General features: G+C 38.4%; 2 protein-coding genes across 2 annotated transcripts in view; both read right to left on the bottom strand.

Annotated features, from left to right (window-relative positions):
- Positions 1–11,950, bottom strand: part of LOC126355742 (D-threo-3-hydroxyaspartate dehydratase-like) — a 120,311-nt gene extending 108,361 nt beyond the window's left edge. The window contains exon 1 of the mRNA XM_050006124.1: positions 11,862–11,950. Coding sequence (XP_049862081.1) covers positions 11,862–11,868 — 7 coding nt within the window. The 5' untranslated portion in view covers positions 11,869–11,950. The remainder of the gene's footprint in view (positions 1–11,861) is intronic.
- Positions 11,788–27,343, bottom strand: part of LOC126355741 (tRNA pseudouridine synthase Pus10) — an 87,319-nt gene continuing 71,763 nt past the window's right edge. The window contains exon 9 of the mRNA XM_050006122.1: positions 11,788–12,494. Coding sequence (XP_049862079.1) covers positions 12,456–12,494 — 39 coding nt within the window. The 3' untranslated portion in view covers positions 11,788–12,455. The remainder of the gene's footprint in view (positions 12,495–27,343) is intronic.

Raw genomic sequence — 27,343 nt, 5'->3', positions numbered from 1 at the left:
TCTTACACAGCATAGAATCATACTCTATACAATGTTTATACCCTTGGTACCATAGTTTTCAATCTTTTTGAGTCCCTGCTCCTCTAACAAACTATGTTCTTTTTTTGGCTCCCTGGTATGATAAATTATAAAAAACTGAAATAATTGATTTAAAAAGTTACAAATAAAATCCTACTCACCTCAATGTGACACTTGAATTTGCACCTTGTTACATAACTTGTCAAGCCTTGGCCCCAGATGAGATACATCTACACTCATTTCCTTCTCCACAAAAATTCTTGATGTGAACTTGGTTTTAATGACAGCTACTGTCAAAAAGCCACTCTGGCAAATATAGGAGATTGCAAAAGGAATTAATACCTTTAGTTCTTTCTTGCTCAAGCCTAGAAACTCTCTTCTTACCGTGTACTAAAATGTTGGCAATGTGAGTGACTAAAACTTCACTTTTGGTGAAGCATCTGAGGAAAATTTTATCAACTCTTTTCTCTTCTGCATTATTGAACTCAGAAGAAGAATCATTGTTTAAGGGGTTTCAAATCCAATGAATTCCATCACAGTTTTCAGGCAAGTATTTTTCAAAATGAACAAAGTTCAGATGAATTCAATTATAGACAAAATTCTACATTTCCATTTATAAAACACTGCAAAGAAGGAGTCTCTTTCTTCTCCATGATTCATTTTTGTCTTTCAACAAAGACCTTTGAAGATCAAAACTTGCTCAATAATATGAATGAACTGAGTTACTCTTCCTTGCAGACACTTATTCAGTGAGTTTAATTACTCAAAAATATCACAAAAGTATATAACCTTCAATAGAAACTCAGTGTCTCGAAAGCATTTAGCACTGATACAATTTTCATTTTGCACGTAAGAACAGACTTCTTGCCTAAGTTCAAAAATGCATGATAATACACTTTTCTTGGAAAGAAAACAAATGCTGCTATAAAATAAAGAAAAAAAGTATCTTTAGACTCCACATTGTGACACATTTGTGTAAAAGGTCTTTCTGTGGGTAAGTTTGAATAAAGTTCACCACATTTATGACTGTTTGCAGCACTTGTCACAGATTAATTCTCAAATGTTGTGAAACAAGTGCTTCTCTGTGGATAATGCAATAGATCCAGATAATATCAGAAGTTTTGCCATGGATAAGTGCTTGTAGACCACTGTACCACCCTAACACGGATCATGCACCATCAGCACACAAAGCGACACAGTGAGCCCAGTTAATTTGATTTTCTGTCATGAAGCTGTCCATTATTTTTAACAGATCTTTGCCTGTCGTTCCTGTACTTATTTCCTTACAAAAATTGATCTTCAATCATTCTGTTACTTTTTTCATCAACAAATTGCACATAGCAAATTAAATGAGCATCTCTAATGCTACCAACGATCTCGTCAAGCTGAAAACCAAAATTCCTCGCTCTAATTTCTTTTGTAGTTCATTCATGAAGACTAATTGTAGTGTCAAACAAAGGAATGGGTTAAAGCTATTTAGTCATAGACTCTTCAAGTATAATGGACACCCATGTCAATAAAACATGGTAGGTTTAGTTCTTCTGCAATCCTATGGGTTTTGTTACATTTTGCTGCTCAGTAACCTCAATTGTAGGACACTAGAAGTGCTTTATTTGAGACTTCTGCCGCTCAGAAAATCATGATTTTTGTTCTTTCATTTGATTTAGTTTTCTAGAAAAATATTCTCTTGGTTTCACCACTTTATTCTTATGAGCAATTTCTGAAAGACTCGTAATATGCCAGGTAGCATACATTCAACAGAAAGTATTTTCAAACAAAAAGCATACTGTGGACACCCCTCATTCTTCACAACAGTGCACGTGAAACCAAAACATAAGTAGCTATTGTCATGTGTTCTATAATTTTATTTCCCATCTTTATCACTACTTTTCTTGTTGTCCTCAGCAACTTCTCGCTTTTTACTTTCATCTGACAAATCTTAAAATGTTTCCATAGTTTATCACTTTTATCAGCTTTATAACCAAGTCACAATGTAATAATAAATTGCTGAAAACATGACAGTCACTGCTGGTGCTAAGAGTAGTGTGCAATAGTTCAGCTTTGAGGTTATGGCTGCTTATGCAGGCTGGTCAACTTCTAAAGTGGAATTCCTCTGAGGCCACACGAGTTGACTGCAGAAATGAAATTTCTCACAACTGTTTTCTTTGCCACTAACTATGAAACAAATCTACAGCACCCCAGGTGGTCATTCATGGTGTGCCAGATTGACACAGCGTACAGGTAGGATGCTACTGCCATAAGTAGATCTGTTTGTTTACAGTGTCATCAATGCAATTACCAGCTAGTGCAAGAAAGGTTTAATTGAAAACATTCACAAGATTTTCTTAACATTCCACAGTGAGTCTTATTCTGTGGTGGAAAGCAGAACATTTGCTGTTTTAAAACTTCCACATGGATTACACCTCTGTGCACGACGGACTCGAATTCGGAAACCTTGGCTTTCACTGTCGACCCACCATAACAGTTTTACTCTCCTATAGTCCAAATTGCACAGAAGCCATTTCTCTGCAATATCTTTTCTTCATGGAGTGTTCCCACAGGTGTGCGCAGTACTTTTGTGAGGTCTTGTGTGGCGAGCCTAAGGCATTGCAGCACTTCTTCTTATCTTATGTCAACTCTCCCCCAGCCCCCTCTACTTCTTTTCCCAACCATCCTTACCGTCTTATACATGGCGACTTCTTTGATGTGGATTGAGCTTACTTGGGAGCTTGTAGTTTGGTATTCCTTCCACCCCCTTAAGCTACATCTTATCAACATTTTTGGCTATTTATATACGGTCGCTATTATTGACTTTATTCCTACTTTTGGAAAAAAAAATCTTACTAGCGTGTGTTGTTTAGGAAATGTCACGTAACATGACATACGTTCTGCAAGGTAAGCAAGTCCACCTTTTTCAACTGGACTGTGCACGATAGATGCTACCACCCAAAACCCTAACACACTAACCAAACCATTTCTCTTATTAGCTATATCATGGGAGGAAAATAAAGAGAAACATATGCCTCATATTCAGTGTGTATCAGAACAGATGACTAGTTAAACCATTTCTCTTATTAGCTATATCATGGGAGGAAAATAAAGAGAAACATATGCCTCATATTCAGTGTGTATCAGAACAGATGACAAAGCTTGCGCGCGCACGCACACACGCACGCACGCACACACACACACACACACACACACACACACACACACACACACAAACACACACACACACACACACACACACACACACACACATTGCTGTTCGTAGAAAAATGGAAGATAAGTAGTGTGAACTTGCCTCAACAGATAAGACAGCAACATCATTGTGCAGGAGATCGTTTTTTAACCATGCCTTTACACCCAAAACAGATGAAATATTAAGAGGCAATTTGGGAGATTGGGAGTTCACATAGTAGTTGTTCAACATATGCACTCATACTTCATACATAAGTATTATTTTATTTTCATATGATGGTAATGAAAAAAAAATACTAATCTGAGCACTCAGACATAGTAAACCCTTTGATATTTTAAACATTATCTGATCAACATAATAAATGTGGTCAAGACATAAAACCTCCCATCACAGTTGACTTTTATTAGTTACACTCACATAAAAAGATAGAAATCACTGTTAAGGTTCCATTTTGTGTACATTACTTATTGCTGGACTAGAACTGTCCCAAGTGAGGGAGGTTTATTCAGCTTGCCTTTTACAAATAATGAGTCTCCCCCAAAAAAAAGTTAAAATAAAAGTTTTGGACCAGACCTAGTTAGGTCGGGTTTGTATTGAAACTGGCCAAGTGGCCAGGATGATGCTTTTAATAGGTGGAAACAGTAAGGTCATCACTATTCGAATTACCAGTGTTTCAGGCTCTGACTTGAATAGACTGTCGCAAACTGATTAATACAGTTCACATTAGAAAATTAAACGTGCCTTACTGTTGTGTTCTGATATCTGAAGTCGGACTTGATGCAGTTCTTCATGCTTCCATTGAAACTGCTTACTGTATTCGAGCCTTGTTCTCTCTCAGTTTTTAACTCCTCCCCGCCCTAAAACACACTCACTTCCCTCCAGTACCAAACTACAGGTTCCTTAATGCACAGGATGTCGTATAAACCATTTCTTTTAGTCAGATTGTACCACAAATTTCTTTTCTCACCAACTCATTACAGTATCTCCTCATAAGTTATTTGATCTCTACATCTTATCTTCAGTACTCTTTTGTAATACCACATTTCAAAAGATTCTGTTCTCATCTTCTCTGAATTGTTTTTTTGTCTATGTTTCACTTCGTGCAAAGCTATTGCACAAAAATGGCCTCAGAAAAGGCTTCCTAAGATTTAAGTTTGTATTCAATATTAACAAATTTCTCTTTCTTGAAAATACTTTTCTTGCAACTGCAAATCTGCATTTTATATCCTGTGTGTTTAAGATGTTATCAGATATATTGCTCTCCAAATAACGAAACATCACTTTTAGTGTCTCATCTCCTAATCTAATTCTCTCAACATGCCTGATTTAATTTCACTACATTCCATTATCCTTATTTCACTTTTGTTGCTGTTCATCTTATAATCTACTCCATTCATCTGCTCTTCCAAGTTCTTTGCCATCAATCTACTTCGTTCATCTGCTCTTCCACGTTCTTTGCCATCTCATGACATATTTACACTGTCATCAGCAAACTTCCCTTGAACTTTAATTCCCTTTCCAAATTCCTCCTTCGCCTCCTTCACAGCTTGCTCAGTGCACAGATTGAATAACACTAGGGTCTGGCTACAGTCATGTCTCCTTCCATTCTCAACTACTGCTTTCCTTTCAAGAACTTCGACTAATAACTGCAGTCTCGTTTCAGCACAAATAGCTGATAACTTTTCGCTCCCGGTATTTTGCATCTGCTGCCGTTACCTCCAGAATTTCAAAGAGTATATTCTGCGCAACATTCTGAAAACCTTTTTCTAAATCTACAACTGCTACCATAAATTTAGAAAGCTAAGATCTCTGTATCAAACAAAATCTTGCGACACATTCTATAGGATTAAGCCACAAAGTAAAATGATGTGACACATGTTAGGAAAGCCTGATCTAATTGTGCTTAGCAGTGGAAGTTGTAAATTTAATACCACGACATTCATGATAAGGTAAAGAGCACACTGACATAGCTAAATTGATCAGACATTAAACTATACATGAAAGCTTTACAGAAATGTGTTGAAACACGGTAAACAAACATACTGCAAAGGCACACAGTTGTTGGACATAAGATTAGTGAAAAGAACATAAAACAGCACTAAAGGAGCTAAATTGCTGCTAACCTTACTTGAAAAAAACAGCTGGCAAACTTTGGAAGTATTCTGGTTGTCCGTCCATTTCACTTAATGGTGGACATTGCTTATTGTGAAGGTGTATCAACAATTCAGGCGAGCTCTGTTAAATAAGTAATAATGTGGATTTTTTCCTGCTGTTGTCAATGCCTCTCATGCAAATCTAGCATTTACACACATGGTGGCGAAACCTCACTCACTGCCATAGGAGTCGCTGAGTATTGGCAGTGTACTTTCATCATCACACCAGTTCACTTAATTTTACAGTGTTAGTTAAATTATTTATTGCTTTTGAGTGCACAATATTGTTTGAAATGAACAGAGAGGAAATTGTAGGTTTATTGTTATTACACCTGCAAATGAAAAGTAGAAGGAAAAAATCGACTAATATGCATTCACCCAATTAATAAAAGAGAAGGGAAGGCTGGAGCTTTTTACATGTTGTTCAAAAAGTTGAGGCAGGAGGATATGAAATTCTTTAATTACTTCAAAATGTTGGTGAAGTCCTTTGACAGACTCCTTGGACAGTTGAAAGGTATGATTCAGCATAAAAATATCAAAATGGGGAATTGTATTCAGCCAATACAAATACTGGCAGTAACACTGAGGTAAGTGTGGGATAATCATTTTCAAACTATTTTTAAAGGTGACAATATTTATTAACACAATTCTGTAAAAACATAACAAATACCTACGTTAACAGATCTTTATATGCACAAATACACTTTACAACACAATATCCGATTATAAACTAATGTCCACTGCATTGCGTGAACTGTATAAATTTACTGAAAAACTTCTCTCGCAGACTACTTCAGCATATTCAGCAAAATTTTAGTAATGTTCAGTTGCTGTAGTTTTTCCGGTTTGTCCTTTGAGGGTTAGGAGGGCGGACTAGACAGTTCACTTAATGTAGAAACGAAGGGAATCAGTGGTGTTTCGCAAAGTGGCAGATGTGGAGTTTGTGAGGGTTACAAAGCCAGAAATTTGTCTTTGTTGGGATCATGGAGTAGACAGTGCATTGGAGCTGAAATTAAGGGTACCATGGGTGGGACGTAAGGTGGGAGATGTGGAGGTTATGAGTAGTGTAAACTCATAGGAGTTGTGAAAGGTTGCTGAGGTGCTGCAGATCGGACTGTGGTTAGGGACAGTATGGTGTTGACTGACTCTGTTGCTAAAAGTGCGAAACGGATTGTGTAGTGTAGCCAAGATGGTGAGGAGATGCAACCTTTTGATTCTTACCCCTCCTGCCACAAGGTGGAATAACAGGACACATCACAAAGCCATGACATATACGACACTTGGCTAAAAACTATTTTCCCCCTTTATAAATCAGATTGATTTGGTTTACAAACATAACACATACTAGAGCACATGAGCATTGTTTCCTGTGCAAATGGAAACAAACAACATTATCAAATCTTATATTGCTTTGTGGTAGGAGGGTAGATATTGGAAATAACTCAAAGAACCTCCATTTGAAAGTGAAGTCATACATTACTGTCAAAATTCTCTGAAGCAGCAAACTGTCATAGAAAGACATTTGGCAGTTTGGTTCCTCAGGTTCTATTTTTTCCAATGCTTTAAAATCCTCTAATCTACTTTGTCCTTCATGACCAAGTATTGCTACTTGCCTCCATGTTACTGCCAGCATTTCTACTGACTAAATACAATTCTCCACTTTGGTATTTTTATGCTGAATGGTATCTTTCAACTTCCCATGGAGTCTGGCAAAGGAAGTCACCGACATTCTGAAGTAATTGAAGAATTGCAGACAGTAAGTACCATTTTGTTTAGAAGAATATTGGTAGCTATGGAAAAGATTATGAATTGCCAATTCCTAACACAATCTGCTGAGGAAATCACTAGAAAGTATTTGAAAAAACTACCTGACAAAACATGCCTAGCACGTATAGAAAGTCCAAAAGTACCACTTTTTTTGTTGGTAATGCACCATTTGGTTTACATAAATATCCACTATGGCCTTATGTGGAGTCAAATTCAATGATAAATGGTGCTGACCAAGAAGGTACACCGAATGCACTTCATCATCCTCAGCAACAAATGAAGAATATTCCATCAACCATTAAATGTCCAACCACAATTTGCTAATGACATTATTACAGCCAAACAATGGAGAATCCAGGATGGAATGTAACAATATTATGAAAAAGAAAGTTGCTACTCATCATATAGCGGAGATGCTGAGTTGCAGAGGCTACAGTTGCCTGAGACTGCAGTCAAGCGTGTGTGTGTGTGTGTGTGTGTGTGTGTGTGTGTGTGTGTGTGTGTGTGGTCTATTTTTCATAAAGGCTTTACTGGCTGCTACAGTAGGAAGCCTCAAAGCAAATCATGTGAGAAACATTCAATGTAAATATTTTGTTTCAAGGCACTTCCTTGAATTGAAAGACAGCACTTCATTGATGTTTGGAACAGAGAAAGAGAATTAAACACATCTACAATGTCTGAATACTGTCTCTGAAATCTAGCAATTAGAGATAGGTGTCACTGATAGTTATCCCAGGGTCCTCATGGTCAACTCAGGTGCTTCTGGAATAGGGTCCACAAAGCCCCATGAAATACAGCCTTGCACAGAAGTACAGTGTTCCTCAAATAATTCTGTGCAATCTTCAACAAGTAGCTTCACGGTGGAGATGGCTTAAAGCCAAGTTTTAGCTCTCCTAAGTTATGCATTTCCAAACTTGTGGAACATATTCAAACTAAGTATTTAGTATTTGATGATTGATTGGTTAATTGTATGTATAGGGGTTTCAACATTGAGGTCATCAGAACCCTTACTTAAGTAATTTGAGGAAAATATTGCTAGAATGTGTGAAACTACAGATTAAAAGGTAAAATATGAAATAGAAATCTAATCCGCTTTGCTGCATTCTTACTCACCTGCACTCACTTTGTAGCACACAAAAGCAAAATACTTAAGAGACAGTCTTTAGGCACTATGTGAAATACATAGTTAAAGTACACATTCTATAACAGCCCAATAGTTAAACGTACATAACAAGGAATTGTGACTGGTGGTCACTGGGGAAAAAACTGCATGACCCATTCATGCTGAAAGCAAATTAAAATCTTCTACCTAATAACACACGTATAAGGTACAAACAGCACAGAATCTTATAACACAGACTGCTCCTATTTCATCAGTTCTCAAAATAGGTGAAAGATCAGTTGGTAAGAAAGCTGCAGCCCCCTTTCTTAATAGGAAATACATTCTGTTGCAATATGGTGAGCAGATAACGGTAAAACACAAGAAATGCTTTCTCATGGGTCCTCTCCCCAGAATAAAATCACTGCATCACAGAAAAGTACTCTCTCAGGATCACATTAAAAGTACTTCCTCCTTCCTTAGTGGCCAGAAGTAGGAATGCAGACACATTTCTCTGAGAAATTTTAATACCTGTGCTATCTGCCCTCTCCTCCAACTGTCTTATATGTTGCAGTTCTCAAATAGTCTCTGAGATTTAAGGAGAAACAGAATATGGTAAAGTTTTTCATTAACAATGAATATTGAATAGGAGACTGAACTATTAATGTAATACCACCAATTGGTAAGGAAAGCAGTCAAGCTTAAAATATATCTCTTATTGAAATCATTCTCCTGCTCAAATTGCCGCGCGAGGTAGCCACGCAGTCTGAGGTGTCTGGCCACAGTCCGTGGCTCATCCCATTGGAGGTTTGAGTCCTCCCTCAGGCATGAATGTGTGTGTTGTCCACAACGTAAGTAAGTTTAAGTTACATTAAGTAGCGTGTAGGCTTAGGGACCGAAGACCTCAGCAGTTTGGTCCCATAAGACCTTATCACAAATTTCCAACTTTCTTTCCTGCTCAAATTATTCTGAGAGAGCATTACCAACCAGGGTAGACATCCTCAGAAGCCAAAGTTTTGGAGCTGCCGCTACTCCTGTTCTTCTGGCAGTGCAACACATAACTTCAGAAACATGTGTCAGTTTACTGCCTCATAGACTGTCTTGACTAAGCTGTGCTGATTTTGTAATCCACACAGCTGTTTTCTAGTTGCCAAAGACCACACATTTACCAAATTTCAAGAGATAAGCTGTTAGCATGCAGAATATATCAACAACTATACTAATTTACATAAACATAAACTCATACGATGTTGTAATTATTTCTCAAATCACACAATAATAGAGAGGAAAATGTACACAAGGTTGGAGGTGCATTGCTTGCTTTGTAGAAGATAAACATGATGCAAGTTCTGGTAACAACCTGAGCTTGTCTACTAATGTAATGTCATTCAGACTTGTATGATCCAATCCTTGTGGACATGCGTAGATCGGCTGAAGTGGTGAGAAGGTCTGACTTGCTCAGCCAGGCATAACAGGCTAACAGTTTAATGTGGAATGCAAACCACACAGCAATTAGTCATCTGTCACACACACAGATCACTGCCAGAGATGAACATAATCATTGTCTGATATTTTGTCACTCAGCACAGTGTCACAAATTAAGCTTACAGCTACTCAAAAAATATTGTAATTTTCTACTAAAGTAAGAGAAGATTTCAGCTGGACACTTCAAATGTGATCGCATTTGGACAGCACATTTAATAGGGCTGCAACAATTTAAGAACATTTCTGAGCAAATTTATAAGTATTAAATTTCTCCCAAGTGTTGCTTAATTTCAGACAGCATCCCGTACTCAATCGATGCCATGTTTGTTCAACATACGATTTTTAATAATTGACTAGTATCATTAAATTGCTTGTAAACAGGAAAATGAGAGCTGCTGAACATGAATCCTGTGTTGGAAACTAAAAACACAGTGCCAGAGATTTCAACACATTCAGTGTTATATTAGTACCAGAATCAGATGGACCTGACCTCCCTTGCAGTCAGGAGACACCTGCCCCCTTCACTGCTTAATCAAGATGTATTTTGATAATAATATTCCTTCACCATAATTTTTATTCTTTTCCAAAGGTAACTATTTCTCTGTTGACTTTCTTGTCTCTCATTATCTCAATGCATATTAGATTTTTGTTATACGGAGCATGTTTACCATTCTTAGTCATTCTCTAATTTGATGGATAACTAGCACATTGTCATGAAAATTCCTCAATGGGTTTGCAGTAACATTGTGATTGATGCTTCTGAGTTGCAAGCTGCAATCAGATACAAAGTCTCCAATTTCTCCCATATAAACATCCACGAGCTACATCTATGATAACCATCAACACAGAACTTCTGGAAAGTCAAACTGAAACCCTATATTTATCAATTTACATAGTTAAAAAGGTAGCCAATTTTAATCTAGTGTGCAGATCGAGACTGCTGCCTCCAAGAACTGCTAGCACTATGTTTTAGAGACATTTGAGTCATTCTTTATGAATCAGTTGCCTGCCTTTATGCATGTGCGGAAGATAAGTTTTCAGAAACACTACTTTCCTTTTAAAATTAGTACAGCTTGACAATGAGACTACTAACTCAGTCTATACTGGAGAGAGCCTTATGACAAAATGTACACTGACATTAATAGTTGAACAAAACTATGATCTTATACTGGAATTACATTTTACTGTGGACAGTTGATGCTGTTGTTAGGTCACAGCAGTCTTTAGGTTTAGACTGAATCCTGCCTATTCTACTGACATAAATGTTAGGACCTGGTAAAATGTAAATGACTTTCAGATGGTTAGTCACAAGTGAAAGTCAAGGACCTGGAATTAAAATATGATCTGGCAAAAACTATTAATATTTGAGAGATACTTTATTCAGGATGTTCATTATTAATGTTCAATAATTACTTTCAAAATCTTGATAATCTTTTTGTTTCAGGTAACTACTGAGTTATTTCTGCAAATTTCGTTTGAAAAATGGAATTTGTGTTATAAGTTAAAAGAGAATAATAATAAATGTGAATTCTAATACAGAATTTAAATGAGTTAAAGGCTTTCCTTTAAGTTTTTTTAAAACACAGGTAAAACCTGATAAACAAAAAAGCAAGAAAAAAAATAGATGAAGGCTGAATATTTAACAGATGGCTGATGTGCCAAAAACAGGAGAATGACAGACAATTTATTAACTGAAGGAAGAATACAAACCTGGGCCATAAGACTGAGTATAAAATTCATTCTTCGTGTTAAACTAGATTCAATATAAACTTTTCAGACAATAATTTAAATTCCCTTTTTATGCCTTCCTTTCGCTTATTTATTTTACTTTATAACCCTTTAATGTTATATGATTTTTCTCTTAGTTACTGGATTACACTGAGTATTTAATTTTACACACAGCGTATAAAAGGTAGATTAGTCATGACCAGTCTTCTCAAAAGAAGGAAAAAATTGTTCTACAATACAATACTAGTGGGGAAAAAAACTAGTTATATTCATTTTATTGGTAACTTTCTGCAATTACTTTGTCAATTGCTTCAGAAAGTAAGCCAGGAAATAAATAACATGTAATTATACATTTATTTTTCTATTAGTTTATGAGAGTGCTGTTCGTTATATTTCACATCATACTTACATTCCATTTTGCTACGACAGCAACAGAAACAAGCGTCACACCAGAACAACCTCAAGAAGATAAATCAACACAAAACACTTTCAGCTTTCTTTGCAACTACACATGTCAAAAGCAGATAAACCACTGTTGGTACCTTGTTAACATGGAAGTCAAACAGATAAATCTCAAATGATAAGAGCTTTCTTAATGCACCTCTCACAAACTGATAACTACTCAAGTGTTACTTGGCTTAAGATAATGTCAGTCTGGATCACAACTGCCTGCTTTGATTTATGCCATTCCTATTGTCTTTGTTGTATGTTTTCCTCAGCTACTTACAAAAAATAACTGGTAGAAATGTCTACACACAATATACTTACTTGGTCCCCAGGAAAAGGCTTGATGTCATACATAAAGAAATAACTAAAACTCCACTAATGAGGATACACATATAAATTTTAGTTGACCAGCAAACATTTCACAAAGATACCACAATAAATACAATACCACCATTGATGTTCAATATGCCTAATAAAATTTTCATGAAAATAGTCCTCTTTTCTCAAAACAAATTTCACCATTACAACAGAAATGCAGACCTATATTTCTGCACTATCAGCTGTTGATTTGTGGTGGCCAGTCCACCATTATATCCTAAAAAAAGAAAGAAAATACCATTTAATGTCATTAATAAAATTTCGGCAGACACAAGCTTTTTTTTTCTATGAGCATCTAACACAAAAGTTTTTAAACATTTATATTCACCCACACGATTGACAAAACCACATAATGAGAAAGTTATGGCAGAATGTAAATGATTTATAAGTAAAGGAGACCACGCGCGCTCCCACACACACACACACAACACGTACCTATGCCTTGACATTGTCCCAGCTTCATATACAATACCAGGATTGCATTTTGGCAGATGGTCTAGGACAGGGTGTGGGTTTTTTCGGGTGCAGAGTGAGAGAGGTCAGAAGAAGGAAGAAGAGCTAGTGGCTCAGAGGGCAGCACCAGGTTTGCTGGCCAGGGATGTGGGAGGGAGGGGTGACAAGTGCCTGCACTAGGCATGTGATGCAAGGGTGCCTGAGCCAGGCAGTGGGGTGCAGAGTATGATGGTGATGATGTGGATTGGGAGCAGTGACCGGACAGAGGAAGGGGAAACTCTTAGGTGGAGTAAATTTATAGCTTGAAATGGACACTTGTATCAGCCTCTACCGAGATCAGATGATGGTAAACCTGTTTTACCAAAACCGATCATTGTAAATAAAGGATTTACAAATGTGATTTTCTCTGTCTTCCTTGAAGCTGAATATTTACAGAGGGACCCTATTTATTTTCCCTTCCTCGATATGCCAACATTGATTGCTTTGCCTTGGAATCTGATTTCTGTTGTTTTCTCAGATTGGTTAGCTGATGCTACGTTTATAGTTCCTAATGCAGTTGATTGCATTTTTGCAAACAAGATGGAATCCTCAATTCAGTTAAAAAGTAGAAAACACATGGTGTTCTTGTAGTTCTTACTAATTATCTTTTCTGGTTATGGGAATTATTGTTTGAAATCTTTCTGTGATTTATTTAGTAATATTGTGTTTAACAATGTTGTATCTAGCAATTTCTGTTAATTGTGATGTACTGGGAGGCCAAGATGTCTTAAGAATTTTCAAAGGAAGATTATATTGTTAGCCTGGGAATTGGTAGTTTTGATCCCCTCTGCATATTCATTTGGCTCAGTATATGGAAGGCATCCTACTGTACCCCAATTGGGGAGGTGCCTGATGAGGAACCAACTACTACACATAGGCCTCCACCTTCTCAAAGTAAAGGAACTTTTGTGTTCCAAGTTTCATATGAGTTCTATTATCTGTCAAAATATAAACATTGGACTTGTTTCTACAAAATTCCATATTTAAATACAAATACACAGTTAAAGATACAGCAAATCAGCCTGTTAAATTACAAACTTCACAAAACTAGCTGAATAATGAGTTATTTATTTAGTTCCCCATCACAGTTGTACATACATTCCTTAATGGAGACTATTTTCGAACTATTCATTATTGAACCACTCTGCACCCGAAAAAGCACATCGTCAATGAAAAATATGAACGTGCCTCTTTATCATGTGGTTTTAATATAATTCCAGTGTAATATATAAAAGTTTTGTTCTGTCTTTAAGGCAAACATTTCAACAGTCTGTCCTTGACACAACTGGCTTCATTAAAGTAGGTCAACTTAGCAAATGTGGTTTAGTGTTCTTGATAGGCACCATATGTGTTCATGTATCGGTGTGACTCTGCTTATTTCAAATAGTACCTCTCAGTGTGTGCCTCTTAATTTCACAATTACATTTGCATAGAGACGTCACAAATTTTCCTATTGCAAAAGCTTTTAATATTATTCCAATTTTCATAAAGAGTAACTGTGAAAACTACAGGTTGGAGTATCAACAATATAAGGAAGAGATCGTAAAGATGACGTGGTAAGTTGCAGACAGGCACAACGAAAAGACACTTACACATTAGCTTTCAACTATAGCCTTTGTCAGGAAATAAAACGCACATTCATTCATACAAGCAAGCACACCTCACACACACGACTGCCATCTCCAGCAGCTCGGACCGGAATGCATTCTGGAAGCTAAAGTGGAAGTATCTTTTCACTGCGCCTGACTGCTACTTAACATGTCATAGAGGAGGAGATTAGCATTTGACATACTGTCAACCACAAGGTCATTAGAAATGAAGTACAACTTCAGATTAGGGAAGGGTGGAGAAGGAAAGCAGCCATGCCCTTTCGAAGGAACCATACCAGTACTTGCCTTAAGAAATTTAAGGAAATAATGGAAAACCTAAATCAGGATAACTGGACACAGGTTTGAGCCATTGTGCTCCCGAACGCGAGTCCACTGTGCTAGCCACTGCACTATCTCAGTCATCTTAACGGCAAATAGGAATCTATGTTTCCCTAATATTTCTTAACATAAATTGTAACATTATATATTTGATTAAAAATTAAAATCTTATCTGAGACATTATAGTACTGGAAACAGCCCCAGGGATTGTCACAATTGAAAATTTTATAATTTTTATTTTAAAAATCCTTGAATCATTCCAAATTCTGTAGAAAAGCAGTATAATTGGTAAAAATGTTAAAACTTTGCACTGTGTTAACAACAGCATTACCGCAAAAATACTTGCAGCCTTCAGATCACTGTGCTTTTGCGCTATGACTGTCAGTTGACTGGTGTACTGCCCAAAAGATTCAAATTTCATAAAAGCTTCCATTATTTGAAACAGAAATGCAAAGAGATTTGTGTATTCTCGAACAAATGCCAGTAGTGAATCATTTAAACAGAAGTTTAGACAGATTATACAAATACAATAAACACAACAAGAAGCCATTAAGGGTAAAAAAATTTATGAGCTGATGTATTGTGCCTGTATGAAAGAAAAATTAGCACACATTTTCCCTGAGCAGTACTGAGAAGCATTACAGACAACAGGCCATTTGAGGTATAGATTACAACGTCAATCATGTCCTAATTTTAATACTAGATTTAAGAAACATATCAGTTTGAAAAGAAAGACTGTTTTTGGGCTTCATTAGAGAAACATACAGTCCATAGGTTTAAAAGGACTACGAAAATTTTTCTCACAGTGCCTAAGGGGTTGAAATCAGACACATTAGAGGAATGGGAGGAGTATAAATGGAAGGTGAAGGACCTGATCAAATCAATGAGGTCAAGGTGTATAAGCAGACATTAAAGAAGTACTCAGATCTCATAGTTAAAAATACATTTTTTTCCATGTGAAAATACACTTTTACCCAGGTGAAAATACAGTTTTTCCATGTTAAGCAACAACACATATTCCCCTGGAGCTGTAAAACTTACAAATCCTTTGAATGGTAAACTTATGATATAATGGCATAGAACTTCCCGGCACTTTAGGAAATGAAAGTCAGCAGAAAACAACACATTTTGTATAGCACTTTGATGTGCAGCAGTAAGTACATTGCATATTTCTGTATTACAAAAGTATAAATATGAATTCCACCAATTACAGCATGGTAACTTTGAAAGCACTGAAACTGAGATTGCGACATCCTTTTGTCAGCCAATCATAGCTCATGTTATGTGATTCACCAGCCAATGACAGCAGATATTCAGAACGTAGGACTTGTAATGTAGTCCTCCATTAGCAACATCACTGTTAAGTAGTGCGAACACACAAGTTAATGGTTTAAATTAATATACATTTAGTATAGCTACATGACAAGCCAAGTGTTTAACTACAATACTGGATATCTGAGGGTGTGGTTACGCAGAATCCTAATAGCACAGCTTAAATTGCAGCAGCTGAATACTTCTGAAAAGCACAATTATAAATTTCACTGCTGTGCACTGAACATTTTGTATATTATCTGGCTGAATAAATGTTCTGATAAGCACTTTATCTTTTCTGTATAAAAGTCAAGTATGTGTGGAATTGCTCAAGGATTCACCACACTTTTTTAAAGGATAATTATACTTTTTGCCATCACTGTCAAATAATTTTTAATCTATGAAAGAACCAAAATAAATATGAAAAACTAATCTTCAAGCTTGGTCTTTTTAGCATGTTACCCTTTAAGATATATTAGACACAAATATGCCAAGTAATGGCATAACTGGCTGGTCTTCCGTGTGCAAAATTTTTCTCAGTGGCTGGTCCACACAGTGTTAAGTTTTGAATGAAAGTCAAATACTTTGTCATTTAAGAAACTCATAATATAATTCATCTTTCTTAAACAGGAGATTGGAAAACCAATGGATCGGTCATGGTGGAGATCATGATCAGCAATTCATGTCATGGCCTCCACGCTCTCCCGACTTAACCCCATTGGATTTCTTTCTGTGGGGTTATGTGAAAGATTCAGTGTTTAAACCTCCTCTAACAAGAAACGTGCCAGAACTGTGAGCTCGCATCAACGATGCTTTTGAACTCATTGATGGGGACATGCTGCGCCGAGTGTGGGAGGAACTTAATTATCGGCTTGATGTCTGCCGAATCACTAAAGGGGCACATATTGAACATTTGTGAGTGCCTAAAAAAACTTTTTGAGTTTTTGTATGGGTGTGCAAAGCATTGCGAAAATATCTCAAATAATAAAGTTATTGTAGAGCTGTGAAATCGCTTCAATCATTTGTAATAACCCTGTAGAAGTTATTAGTGATCCACAAACTGTATGTCAAACTTGCATAAACATTATATATAGCAGAGGACTCTGATTTAGGTTGCATGTTGCCCATTGTTCGCGACACCATTGTTATTTCAAAGTTAAGTATTGTCAATCTGCTTTATTCATCATCATTTTCATCATTACTGACTCGCAAGTCGCCAATGTGGCGTCACCTAAAAAGGACTTGCAATACGGCGGTCGACCCACCCCGAATGGGGCCTCCCGGCCAGCAATGCCATAAGATCATTTCATTTCATTGAAGTAAAACTACTAAAGTTATTTGCTTGAATTTTATAGCATTCCAAGAATGTAGCATCCCCTAGGCATGTTGTACGAAACAAGTGGGCAAGTCTCCACATTTGGCGATTAGTATCCTCTGAACCCAGTGCCCGATGGCCACGAACTTTTCGTTTATATTGTGCTTGCACCTTAATTCTCTCTTGTCTACTTTGCAGGGGTGCTTAACTGCTTTAACAGTTTCTTGTCATTTTTGCTAACTAGGATTTTCTGGCTGTCATTGCAAAAATTTTCTTTTCTTGTCCTTATTTTACTTGCTTGCTTTATCTGTTTTTGCACTTGTCACTTCCAACATGCCGACACAACCTGTCTCGCCCCATGCTGAGGCACCATAAACGCAAATGTTAGATGCAACACAGCTAATGCAGATGTTTCAGTTCCAAATGCAGCAGATTTTTGCATTACTCAAACACAGTGCACCAGCTACTGTCCAATGCTGTGCACTTGCCCAGAACAAGCACCACTTACTACAGCTGCTATATCACCTTTTAGACAATTTCTTGAACGAGAAGAGGAATGGTTCGATTGGTTTTCCCAGTTCGAAGCCCATACCCTTGCCCAGAAAAATGTACCAGGTACTGTGAAACTTCCATATCTATTATCCAAGGTAGAAAGTGCACTGTTCGGATTAATTCAAAAACTCTGAGTGAACTGTCTTATGAACAAGTAATCACTTCATTAATTAACTATTACAACCAACAACTGAATGTGGCAGCAGCTAGGTATCAATTCTTTAATTGCACAATACGGTCAGAACAAACTTATCAGGAGTGGGTAACAGATTTGTAGGGTCTGACAAGGAAATGCAAATTCAAATTTGCTTGCGCTGCTTTACATTCAAATGTCAAGTTCATGATGCGATTGTGTACAGTGTGCCCGATGTCAAACTCAGAGAACAGATTTTGAAACAGTCCGATCCATCATTTCAGCAGGTAGTACAAATACTAGATCAGTATGATTCCGGTGCCTTGCCGGTTCATACATTTGAGCAGCCAGCTATTTGCCAGGTTGGGTCCCTTGCTTGCATTCATGCCATTCCACACCGGTGGCTTGCACTAGCCACACCGAGTAAACAATCTTCCATGTTGCGTAAGCAGTTCACTAAACAGGCGAACAGAATAAAATCTTGTCCTCAGTGTTATTCATGGCACAAACGCCAAGACTGTCCCTCACGACAAACTCAGTATTACGCTTGTGGTAGGAAAAAACATGTGCAATCCGTATGTTTGCAACAGAACAAACTTAAGAATTCAGCCCACTCACAAAACTCTCACACAAGGCCCATGTCATTAAAGTAGTATAGTCAAAGTCTGCAGCAGGAGTTAGCAAATCTAGCAAGCATACAGTTTCTTCAGTAATACACCAGTCAAACAAACTGTTTATTCATTTACTTATTTGTGGGAAACGTGTGAAATTTCAGTTGGACATGGGTGCCTCAGTCACATTGCTAAATCATCGCACATACAAACTGTTAGGCCCCCCACACCTGTCTAAAACTAGCACGCAACTGAAGGCTTATAATGACCAAGACATTCCCATTCTCAGAAAATATGCCTTGCCTGCCATGTAACACATAAACGAACAGTGATTTTTACAGTGCTACAATAACACGAGTGTGAGAACATATTTGGGCTTGATTCTTTTGATTTGTTTGGCTTTAATATTCATGACAATGTGTTGTCACTGTCTGCATTCAATGCAAAAGACAGTGTAGCTAGCTTGCCAAATGAATTCCTGGAACTTTTTTCTGAAGGTTTAGGCAAGGCTAATAATTTTATTGCACATATGCTGAAAGACAATGCTGAGCCAAAATTTTGCCAGGCCAGAACTGTTTCCACTGAATTACGGGACAAAGTCACTGCTGAACTTGAAGAATTTTAAGATAACGGAGTTACTGCGGCCTTATCGGCTAGTCAATGGTTTTGCTCCCCAAATCTTCAGGTCTGTGTTGACTATAAGTCTACAGTCAACCCACAAACTGTAATTGATACTTACCCATTGCCACGCCCACAGGATCCCATTGCCAAATTAGGCACTGGACGTTACTTTTCAAAAATTGATTTGCACAACGCATTTCTTCAAATACTGCTCACTCTCAAAAAGTGTGCATAGTAAATACTCATTTGGGCTTGTTTAAATATTTGCATTTGGCTTTTGGCAGTGCTTCTGCACCCGCCATTTTCCAATGGTATTTGGAACAGCTGACTGCACAAATACCAAACTGTTCAAACTATTTGAACAATATTGTCATAGCAGGTTGTACACCTGAAGAACATATTGCAAATTTACGTGCTTTGTTTTATGTGTTATCTGATGCAGGACTAAAGTGTAGACTGGACAAGTGTGATTTTAGTAAACCTGAGTTGAAGTATGTTGGTCACGTCATAAACAGTCAATCCTCTTCAGTCATATTTGTTAGGCATGAGACTTGCCAGTTCCTTGCAATATCACAGAACTGCAGTCAATATTAGAGAAAATGAACTATTATATTCGGTTCATACCAAATGCTCCACAAGTGGCAGCTCCTTTGAATTGCCAGAATGTCTCCTTTGTTTGGACAGATGAGTGCCAAGTAGCTTTTCAAAAATGTAAAGATGAATTTTCACTTGTATTGCAAGTTGATGCTTCCTCTTACGGAATCGGTGCAGTGCTTTCGCACAGAATTGGTGATAAGGACAGACCTATTGCTTTTGCTTCAAAAGTGTTGTCCAAAGCTCAGTGTAACTATTTACAAATTGAGAAAGAGGCATTGGCTATTGTGTATGGGGTCACCAAATTCCACCACTATTTGTATGGCAGAAAATTCAACTTGGTAGTGGATCACAGGCCTTTGCAGTCACTGCTTCATCTGATGAAACTGGTTCCAGTACAAACTCCCAAAAATTGCAAAGATGGGATTTGTTGACTTCCCAGTACCAGTACGAGATTGGGTATCGTCCACGGATCAACACGGTAATGCGGACACACTTTCACGTCTTCCAATTGGCCCTGATACAGACTTTGATGCTTCTGCTTCACCCTGTTCTGACATCGATGCTCAGGATTCTAAATTGCTTCAATCATTTCCGCTGAACTATAAGAAAATTGCACAGGCAACGACACTGATTCTGATTTGAACATTTTGCTTCAGTATATTCGCACATCTTGACCTCACTCAATGAATATCACAAAAAACTCTGTAGGGCGCCGATACTTTGCATGTCGGCATAGCTTCACTGTACAGAAAGGTGTCGTTCTATTTCAAAATAGCAGTGGACAGTCGTATGTTGATCCTTAAAGCTTTGCAAAAAGAACTTTACCAAGGATGCCGGGGGATTGTTCATACAAAACAGTTAGCATGTTGACACTGTACTTCGCAGGGTATGGATGCCCAAATTAAACAGATTACATCACAGTGTCACATATGTGCGGAAAATCAGTCCACTCCACCACAAAAGTTCTTTGCTTGGCCTAAGTCACAATCACTGTGGCAACGTGTGCATATAGACTTTGCGAGCCTTTTTTGGAATATTGGTTGGTTGATTGTGGTTGACTCATATAGCAAGTTTCTTTTTGCTGTGCGAATGAACTCGGCAATGTCACGTAGCACAATTCAGGTGTTATTCTCTATTTTTTGCCTCAATTGTTTACCTGAAATCATAGTTTCAGACAACGGACCTCAGTGAATGTCAAATGAATTTGGAACATTCTGTGAACGCAATGGCGTACTGCATCTAACTAGTGCACCATTCCATCCACAGTCAAATGGTGAAGCAGAACATTTTGTCAGAACGTTCAAGCAGCAGATGGCCACACTTTGCTCCTCACACACCAGGGATCAAGCATTGCAACTGTTTCTCACCTCATATCGTTCACACCCATGAGATGGACCATCACCGGTGGAATTTCTTCACAGCCGCTGCTGTCAGACACTGCTCCACCCTCCTCAGCATCCGGCACCAAAGAAAGACTGCAATTATCACTTCACGCCACATGTTATTGTCTTTTACAGGATTTTTTGCAGCAGCAGATGGTGGGCGCAAAGCGAGATTGTCCGTCGATTTGGCGCTTGCATGTATCTTCTTTCAGGTCCAGAAGGTCTGCAGCGCTGCCATCAAAATCAACTTCACCTCTGTCATGTTTCAATGATCTTTCAATGTCTGTTCCCCCTGATTCAGGGGTCCAGGACAGCGCAACCACAGTAGCCGCCAGAGGGTGTCATAACGGCACTTCAGAATGACCCGTTGGAGATGAAGCCTTCACCTCCTCCACCTCCTCTTGTCCTACCGATGGAGCTGAACGCACCCACACCACACCAGTCGCCACCTTCTTCATATGCTTCATGCCTTGCAGGAGGTGGACAGGTATCCTTCTGGTCATTTTCCAGGGGACGTTTCCTCCAGAGTGCAGGGCAGATGGCAGGGTACGGCCGGGAGCTTGATGTCCCCTGCAGCCACTGCTTCAGGCCCGATGTTGCGCCCACACTCCTGCCTCCCCCACCGTGATCGCACTCTCCCTACATGATGACGGTCCATCACTTGGGGGAGGGGGACGTTCTGGTGTAACCACAAGCACTGGAACGAAGGTGGTGAAACAACATCGGCCAATGGTGTGCTGATTAAGGCCACACCAAGACAGGAGCAGACTCTACAAGAGGAGAATATAAGCGCCGTTCCTGCCAGTCTCGGCCACCCAGTAATCACTGAGTATCGGCTCACTATTGGGACAGTATTCGCAGATATTAGTGCGGCCTAGCAGAGAGTGATATGATAGAAGTTATTAGTGATCCACAAACTGTGTGTGAAACTTGCATGAAAATTATATAACAGAGGACTCGGTTTTATGTTGCATGTCATCCATCACTTGCGACACCATTGTTATTTCAAAGTTAAGTATAGTCAATCTGCTTCACTGAAATAAAACTACTGATGTTATTTGCCTGAATTGTTGTACAGCATTCTGAGAATGCAGCATCCCTTAGGCACCCTATACAAGACGAATGGGCAAGACCCCACAATAATTTTGTGGCATGCCCCTAGTAATTTTCAGACGCAAAAAGTTTTAAATTTTTTCTGCTGAAAAAAGTTATTAACATTACAACAAAATCCCCCCCCCCCCCCCCCCCCCCCCCCCATGAACCATAGACCTTACCGTTCGTGGGGAGGACTGTGTGCCTCAGCGATACAGATAGCCGTACCATAGGTGCAACCACAATGGAGGGGTATCTGTTGAGGGGCCAGACAAACGTGTGGTTCCTGATGAGGGCCAGCAGCCTTTTCAGTACTTGCAGCAGCAACAGTCTGGATGATTGACTGATCTGGCCTTGTAACACTAACAAAAACGGCCTTGCTCTGCTGGTACTGCGAATGGCTGAAAGCAAGGGGAAACTACGGCCATAATTTTTCCCGAGGGCATGCAGCTTTACTGTATGGATAAATGATGATGGCGTCCTCTTGAGTAAAATATTCTGGAGGTAAAATAGTCCCCCATTTGGATCTCCGCGCAGGGACTACTCAGGAGGACGTCGTTATCAGGAGAATGAAAACTGGCGTTCTACGGATCGTGGAATGTCAGATCCGTTAATCGGGCAGGTAGGTTACAAAATTTAAAAAGGGAAATGGATAGGTTAAAGTTGGATATAGGGGGAATTAGTGAAGTTTGGTGGCACGATGAACAAGACTTTTGGTCAGGTGAATACAGGGTTATAAATACAAAATCAAATAGGGGTAATGCAGGAGTAGGTTTAATAATGAATAAAACAATAGGAACGCGAGTAAACTACTAGAAACAGCACAGAAAACGCATTGTTGTGGCCAAGATAGACACGAAGCCCCCGCCTACGACAGTAGTACAAGTCTATATGCCAACTAGCTCTGCAGATGATGAAGAAATTGGGGAAATGTATGACGAAATAAAAGAAATTATTCAGATAGTGAAGGGAGACGAAAATTTAATAGTCATGGGTGACTGGAATTCGGTAGTAGGAAAAGAGAAAGAAGGAAACATAGGAGGTGAATATGGATTGAGGGTAAGAAATGAAAGAGGAAGCCGCCTGGTGGAATTTTGCACAGAGCATAACTTAATCATAGCTAACACTTGGTTCAAGAATCATAAAAGAAGGTTGTATACATGGAAGAAGCCTGGAGATACTGACAGGTTTCAGATAGATTATATACTGGTAAGACAGAGATTTAGGAACCAGGTTTTAAACTGTAAGACATTTCCAGGAGCAGATGTGGACTCTGACCACAATTTATTGGTTATGAACTGTAGATTAAAACTGAAGAAACTGCAAAAAGGTGGGGATTTAAGGAGATAGGACCTGGATAAACTGACTAAACCAGAGGTTGTACAGAGTTGCAGGGAGAGCATAAGGGAACAATTGACAAGAATGGGGAAAAGAAACACAGTAGAAGAAGAATGGGTAGCTCTGAGGGATGAAGTAGTGAAGGCAGCAGAGGATAAAGTAGGTAAAAAGACAAGGGCTGCTAGAAATCCTTGGGTGACAGAAGAAATATTGAATTTAATTGATGAAAAGAGAAAATATAAAAATGCAGTAAATGAAGCAGGCAAAAAGGAATACAAATGTCTCAAAAATAAGATCGACAGGAAGTGCAAAACGGCTAAGCAAGCATGGCTAGAGGACAAATGTAAGGATATAGAGGTTTATCTCACTAGAGGTATGATAGATACTGTCCACAGGAAAATTAAAGAGACCTTTAGAGAAAAGAGAACGACTTGTATGAATATCAAGAGCTCAGATGGAAACCCAATTCTAAGCAAAGAAGGGAAAGCAGAAAGGTGGAAGGAGTATATGGAGGGTCTATACAAGGGCGAAGTAATTGAGGACAATATTATGGAAATGGAAGACGATATAGATGAAGATGAAATGGGAGATATGATACTGTGTGAAGAGTTTGACAGAGCACCGAAAGACCTGAGTCGAAACAAGGCCCTGGGAGTAGACAACATTCGATTACAACTACTGGCAGCCATGGGAGAGCCAGTCCTGACAAAATTCTACCATCTGGTGAGCAAGATGTATGAGACAGACGAAATACCCTCAGACTTCAAGAAGAATATAATAATTCCAATCCCAAAGAAAGCAGGTGCTGACAGACGTGAAAATTACCGAACAATCAGTTTAATAAGTCACGGCTGCAAAATACTAACATGAATTCTTTACAGACGAATGGAAAAACTGGTAGAAGCCGACCTTGGGGAAGATCACTTTGGATTCCATAGAAATATGGCAACACATGAGGCAATACTGACCCTATGACTTATTTTAGAAGCTAGATTAAGAAAAGGCAAACCTACGTTTCTAGCATTTGTAGACTTAGAGAAAGCTTTTGACAATGTTGACTGGAAAACTCTCTTTCAAATTCTGAAGGTGGCAGGAGTAAAATACAGGGAGCAAAAGGCTATTTACAATTTGTACAGAAAGCAGATGGCAGTTATAAGAGTCGAGGGACATGAAACGGAAGCAGTGGTTGGGAAGGGAGTGAGACAGGGTTGTAGCCTCTCCTCGATGTTGTTCAATCTGTATATTGAAGAAGCGGTGAAGGAAACAAAAGAAAAATTTGGAGTAGGTATTAAAATCCATGGAGAAGTCATAAAAACTTTAAGGTTCACGGATGACATTGTAATTCTGTCAGAGACGGCAAAGGACTTGGAAGAGCAGTTGAACTGAATTGACAGTGTCTTAAAAGGAGGATATAAGATGAACATCAACAAAAGCAAAACGAGGATAATGGAATGTAGTTGAATTAAGTAGGGTGATGCTGAGGAAATTAGATTAGGAAATGAGACACTTAAAGTAGTAAAGGAGTTCTGCTATTTGGGGAGCAAAATAACTGATGAGGGTCGAAGTAGAGCGGATACAAAATGTAGACTGGCAATGGCGAGGAAAGTGTTTCTGAAGAAGAGAAATTTGTTAACATCGAGTATAGATTTAAGTGTCAGGAAGTCGTTGCTGAAAGTATTTATATGGAGTGTAGCCATGTATGGAAGTGAAACATGGACGATTACTAGTTCGGACAAGAAGAGAATAGAAGCTTTCGAAATGTGCTAAAGAAGAATGCTGAAGATTAGATGGGTAGATCACATAACTAATGAGGAGGTACTGTACAGGATTGGGGAGGAGTTCGTGGCACAACTTGACCAGAAGAAGGGATTGGTTCGTAGGACATGTTCTGAGGCATCAAGGGATCACAAATTTAGTATTGGAGGGCAGCGTGGAGGGTACAAATCGTAGAGGGAGACCAAGAGATGAATACACTAAGCAGACTCAGAAGGATGTAGGTTGCAGTAGGTACTGGGAGATGAAGAAACTTGCACAGGATAGAGCAGCGTGGAGAGCTGCCTCAAGCCAGTCTCAGGATGGTTCAAATGGTTCAAATGTCTCTGAGCACTATGGGACTTAACATCTATGGTCATCAGTCCCCTGCAGTCTCAGGACTGAAGACCACAACAACAACAACAACAACACCAACAACAACAAAATCCTAAATATTTTCATCAAGTAGAAAAATTTTAAGAATAAAGACTGAGTCTTGTTATATTTCAATACTATTATTGAAAAAAACAACATAAAAATAATACCCACTATAACTGAAATGTATCTGTAGTCGTCATTTACAGTCAGTATTACTACACATTTTCCCACATAGGAAAAATTAATCACTCTTGTCATTTATAAATAAAATTTAACCCATTTTGGTCAATGAGAGGCTCTTTCTCTTCTCAGTGCACTTTTGTTCTGCTTTTGAAAATATTTGTTCACGGGCCACTGACGTTGCTGTCACACATAACACTTTTAGAACCACTTGATGTAATGCTGACCACAGAATTTTTTTGTTTCCCACCAGTTTAAGGAATTGCTATTTCTAGGCAAATAGCCCTCCACTAAATATTTGTCCAGTTTGACAATTGACACAATTTCTAAGACATGACTTGCTTGAAGTTGACTAATAGTTTCATTACACTCCTCCGAGATTGAGGAAGTCTCATGTGTCACAGTGTTAACAGGTTGAGAAATGACCTCTGTTTTTTCTTGTTGACCAGCCAAAATATTCATTTGTGCAATATCCTTGATGTAGCAGCCCTGAAATGTTTTGCCCTCTGAAAATCCTTGCGTTTGAATTGAGGGTCCAGTAAGGTCGCCTGCCTAATCAGTTTGTAGCAGGAGGTAACCCCAAATCACTCTGATAACCCTTTAAGCAAGTTATCAACCAATGACTATTATGTATTTTTGTCTTTAAACGATTTTAGTTGCCATTCCATTAATCTTGGCAAGGTTTTCATCTTTAAAAGTGAGACTGTTTGAGGACACTTCTTTGGTTACATCATCGAAAACTTTCAAAATCCTTAAAGCCTGTTGCATTATCTCCCAGTCTGTACCTTCTTTAAGTTTAAGGTGATTGGTTTTCCATGTAAAATAGCGAGGCAAGAAATTATGGGATCTTTATTTAAAGTAAATCTTGCACACATTTCGTAAGTAAGAGTTCCATCTAGTTGGGACATCTTATTTCAATTTCAGTAGGTCTTTTTTTTTTAAATTTTCTTGCATTTCAGCAACTTTACTTAAAGCAAAGAACCTCTCATTGAGAAACATAACAACTCATTTGACCTCGTCAATGGTTTTCTGTATGGACTTCTGAACTGTGTGTTGCACAGTGTCGTTTAAAGAATGTGCAAAGCGTGGGGTATGTGGAAGTTTCAGAAGCATGGCAATTAATTTGAGTACAGTAGTGATTTTAAAACTGATATTATATTTGGGATAACATACTTTATTGGGATAAGAGACTTTACCCAGTCTGCGATGTTTTCTGCAGTGTGTCTGTCTTAGAATTGTGAGCACTCTAAAAGGTATGATTTTAGTTCACTCTTCTCATATATTAAATGTGCAGTGTGTGGATAGAAACTAATGTTATTTACACTCACTCATGCATCAGAAGAAAGGCAGGCTGCCTTTACGGTGGTCGAATCTTTTTTAATTT

Source organism: Schistocerca gregaria, chromosome 3, assembly GCF_023897955.1.
Source record: "Schistocerca gregaria isolate iqSchGreg1 chromosome 3, iqSchGreg1.2, whole genome shotgun sequence".
NCBI classification, from domain to species: Eukaryota; Metazoa; Arthropoda; class Insecta; order Orthoptera; family Acrididae; genus Schistocerca; species Schistocerca gregaria.
This window is presented reverse-complemented; position numbering and strand designations above follow the sequence as displayed.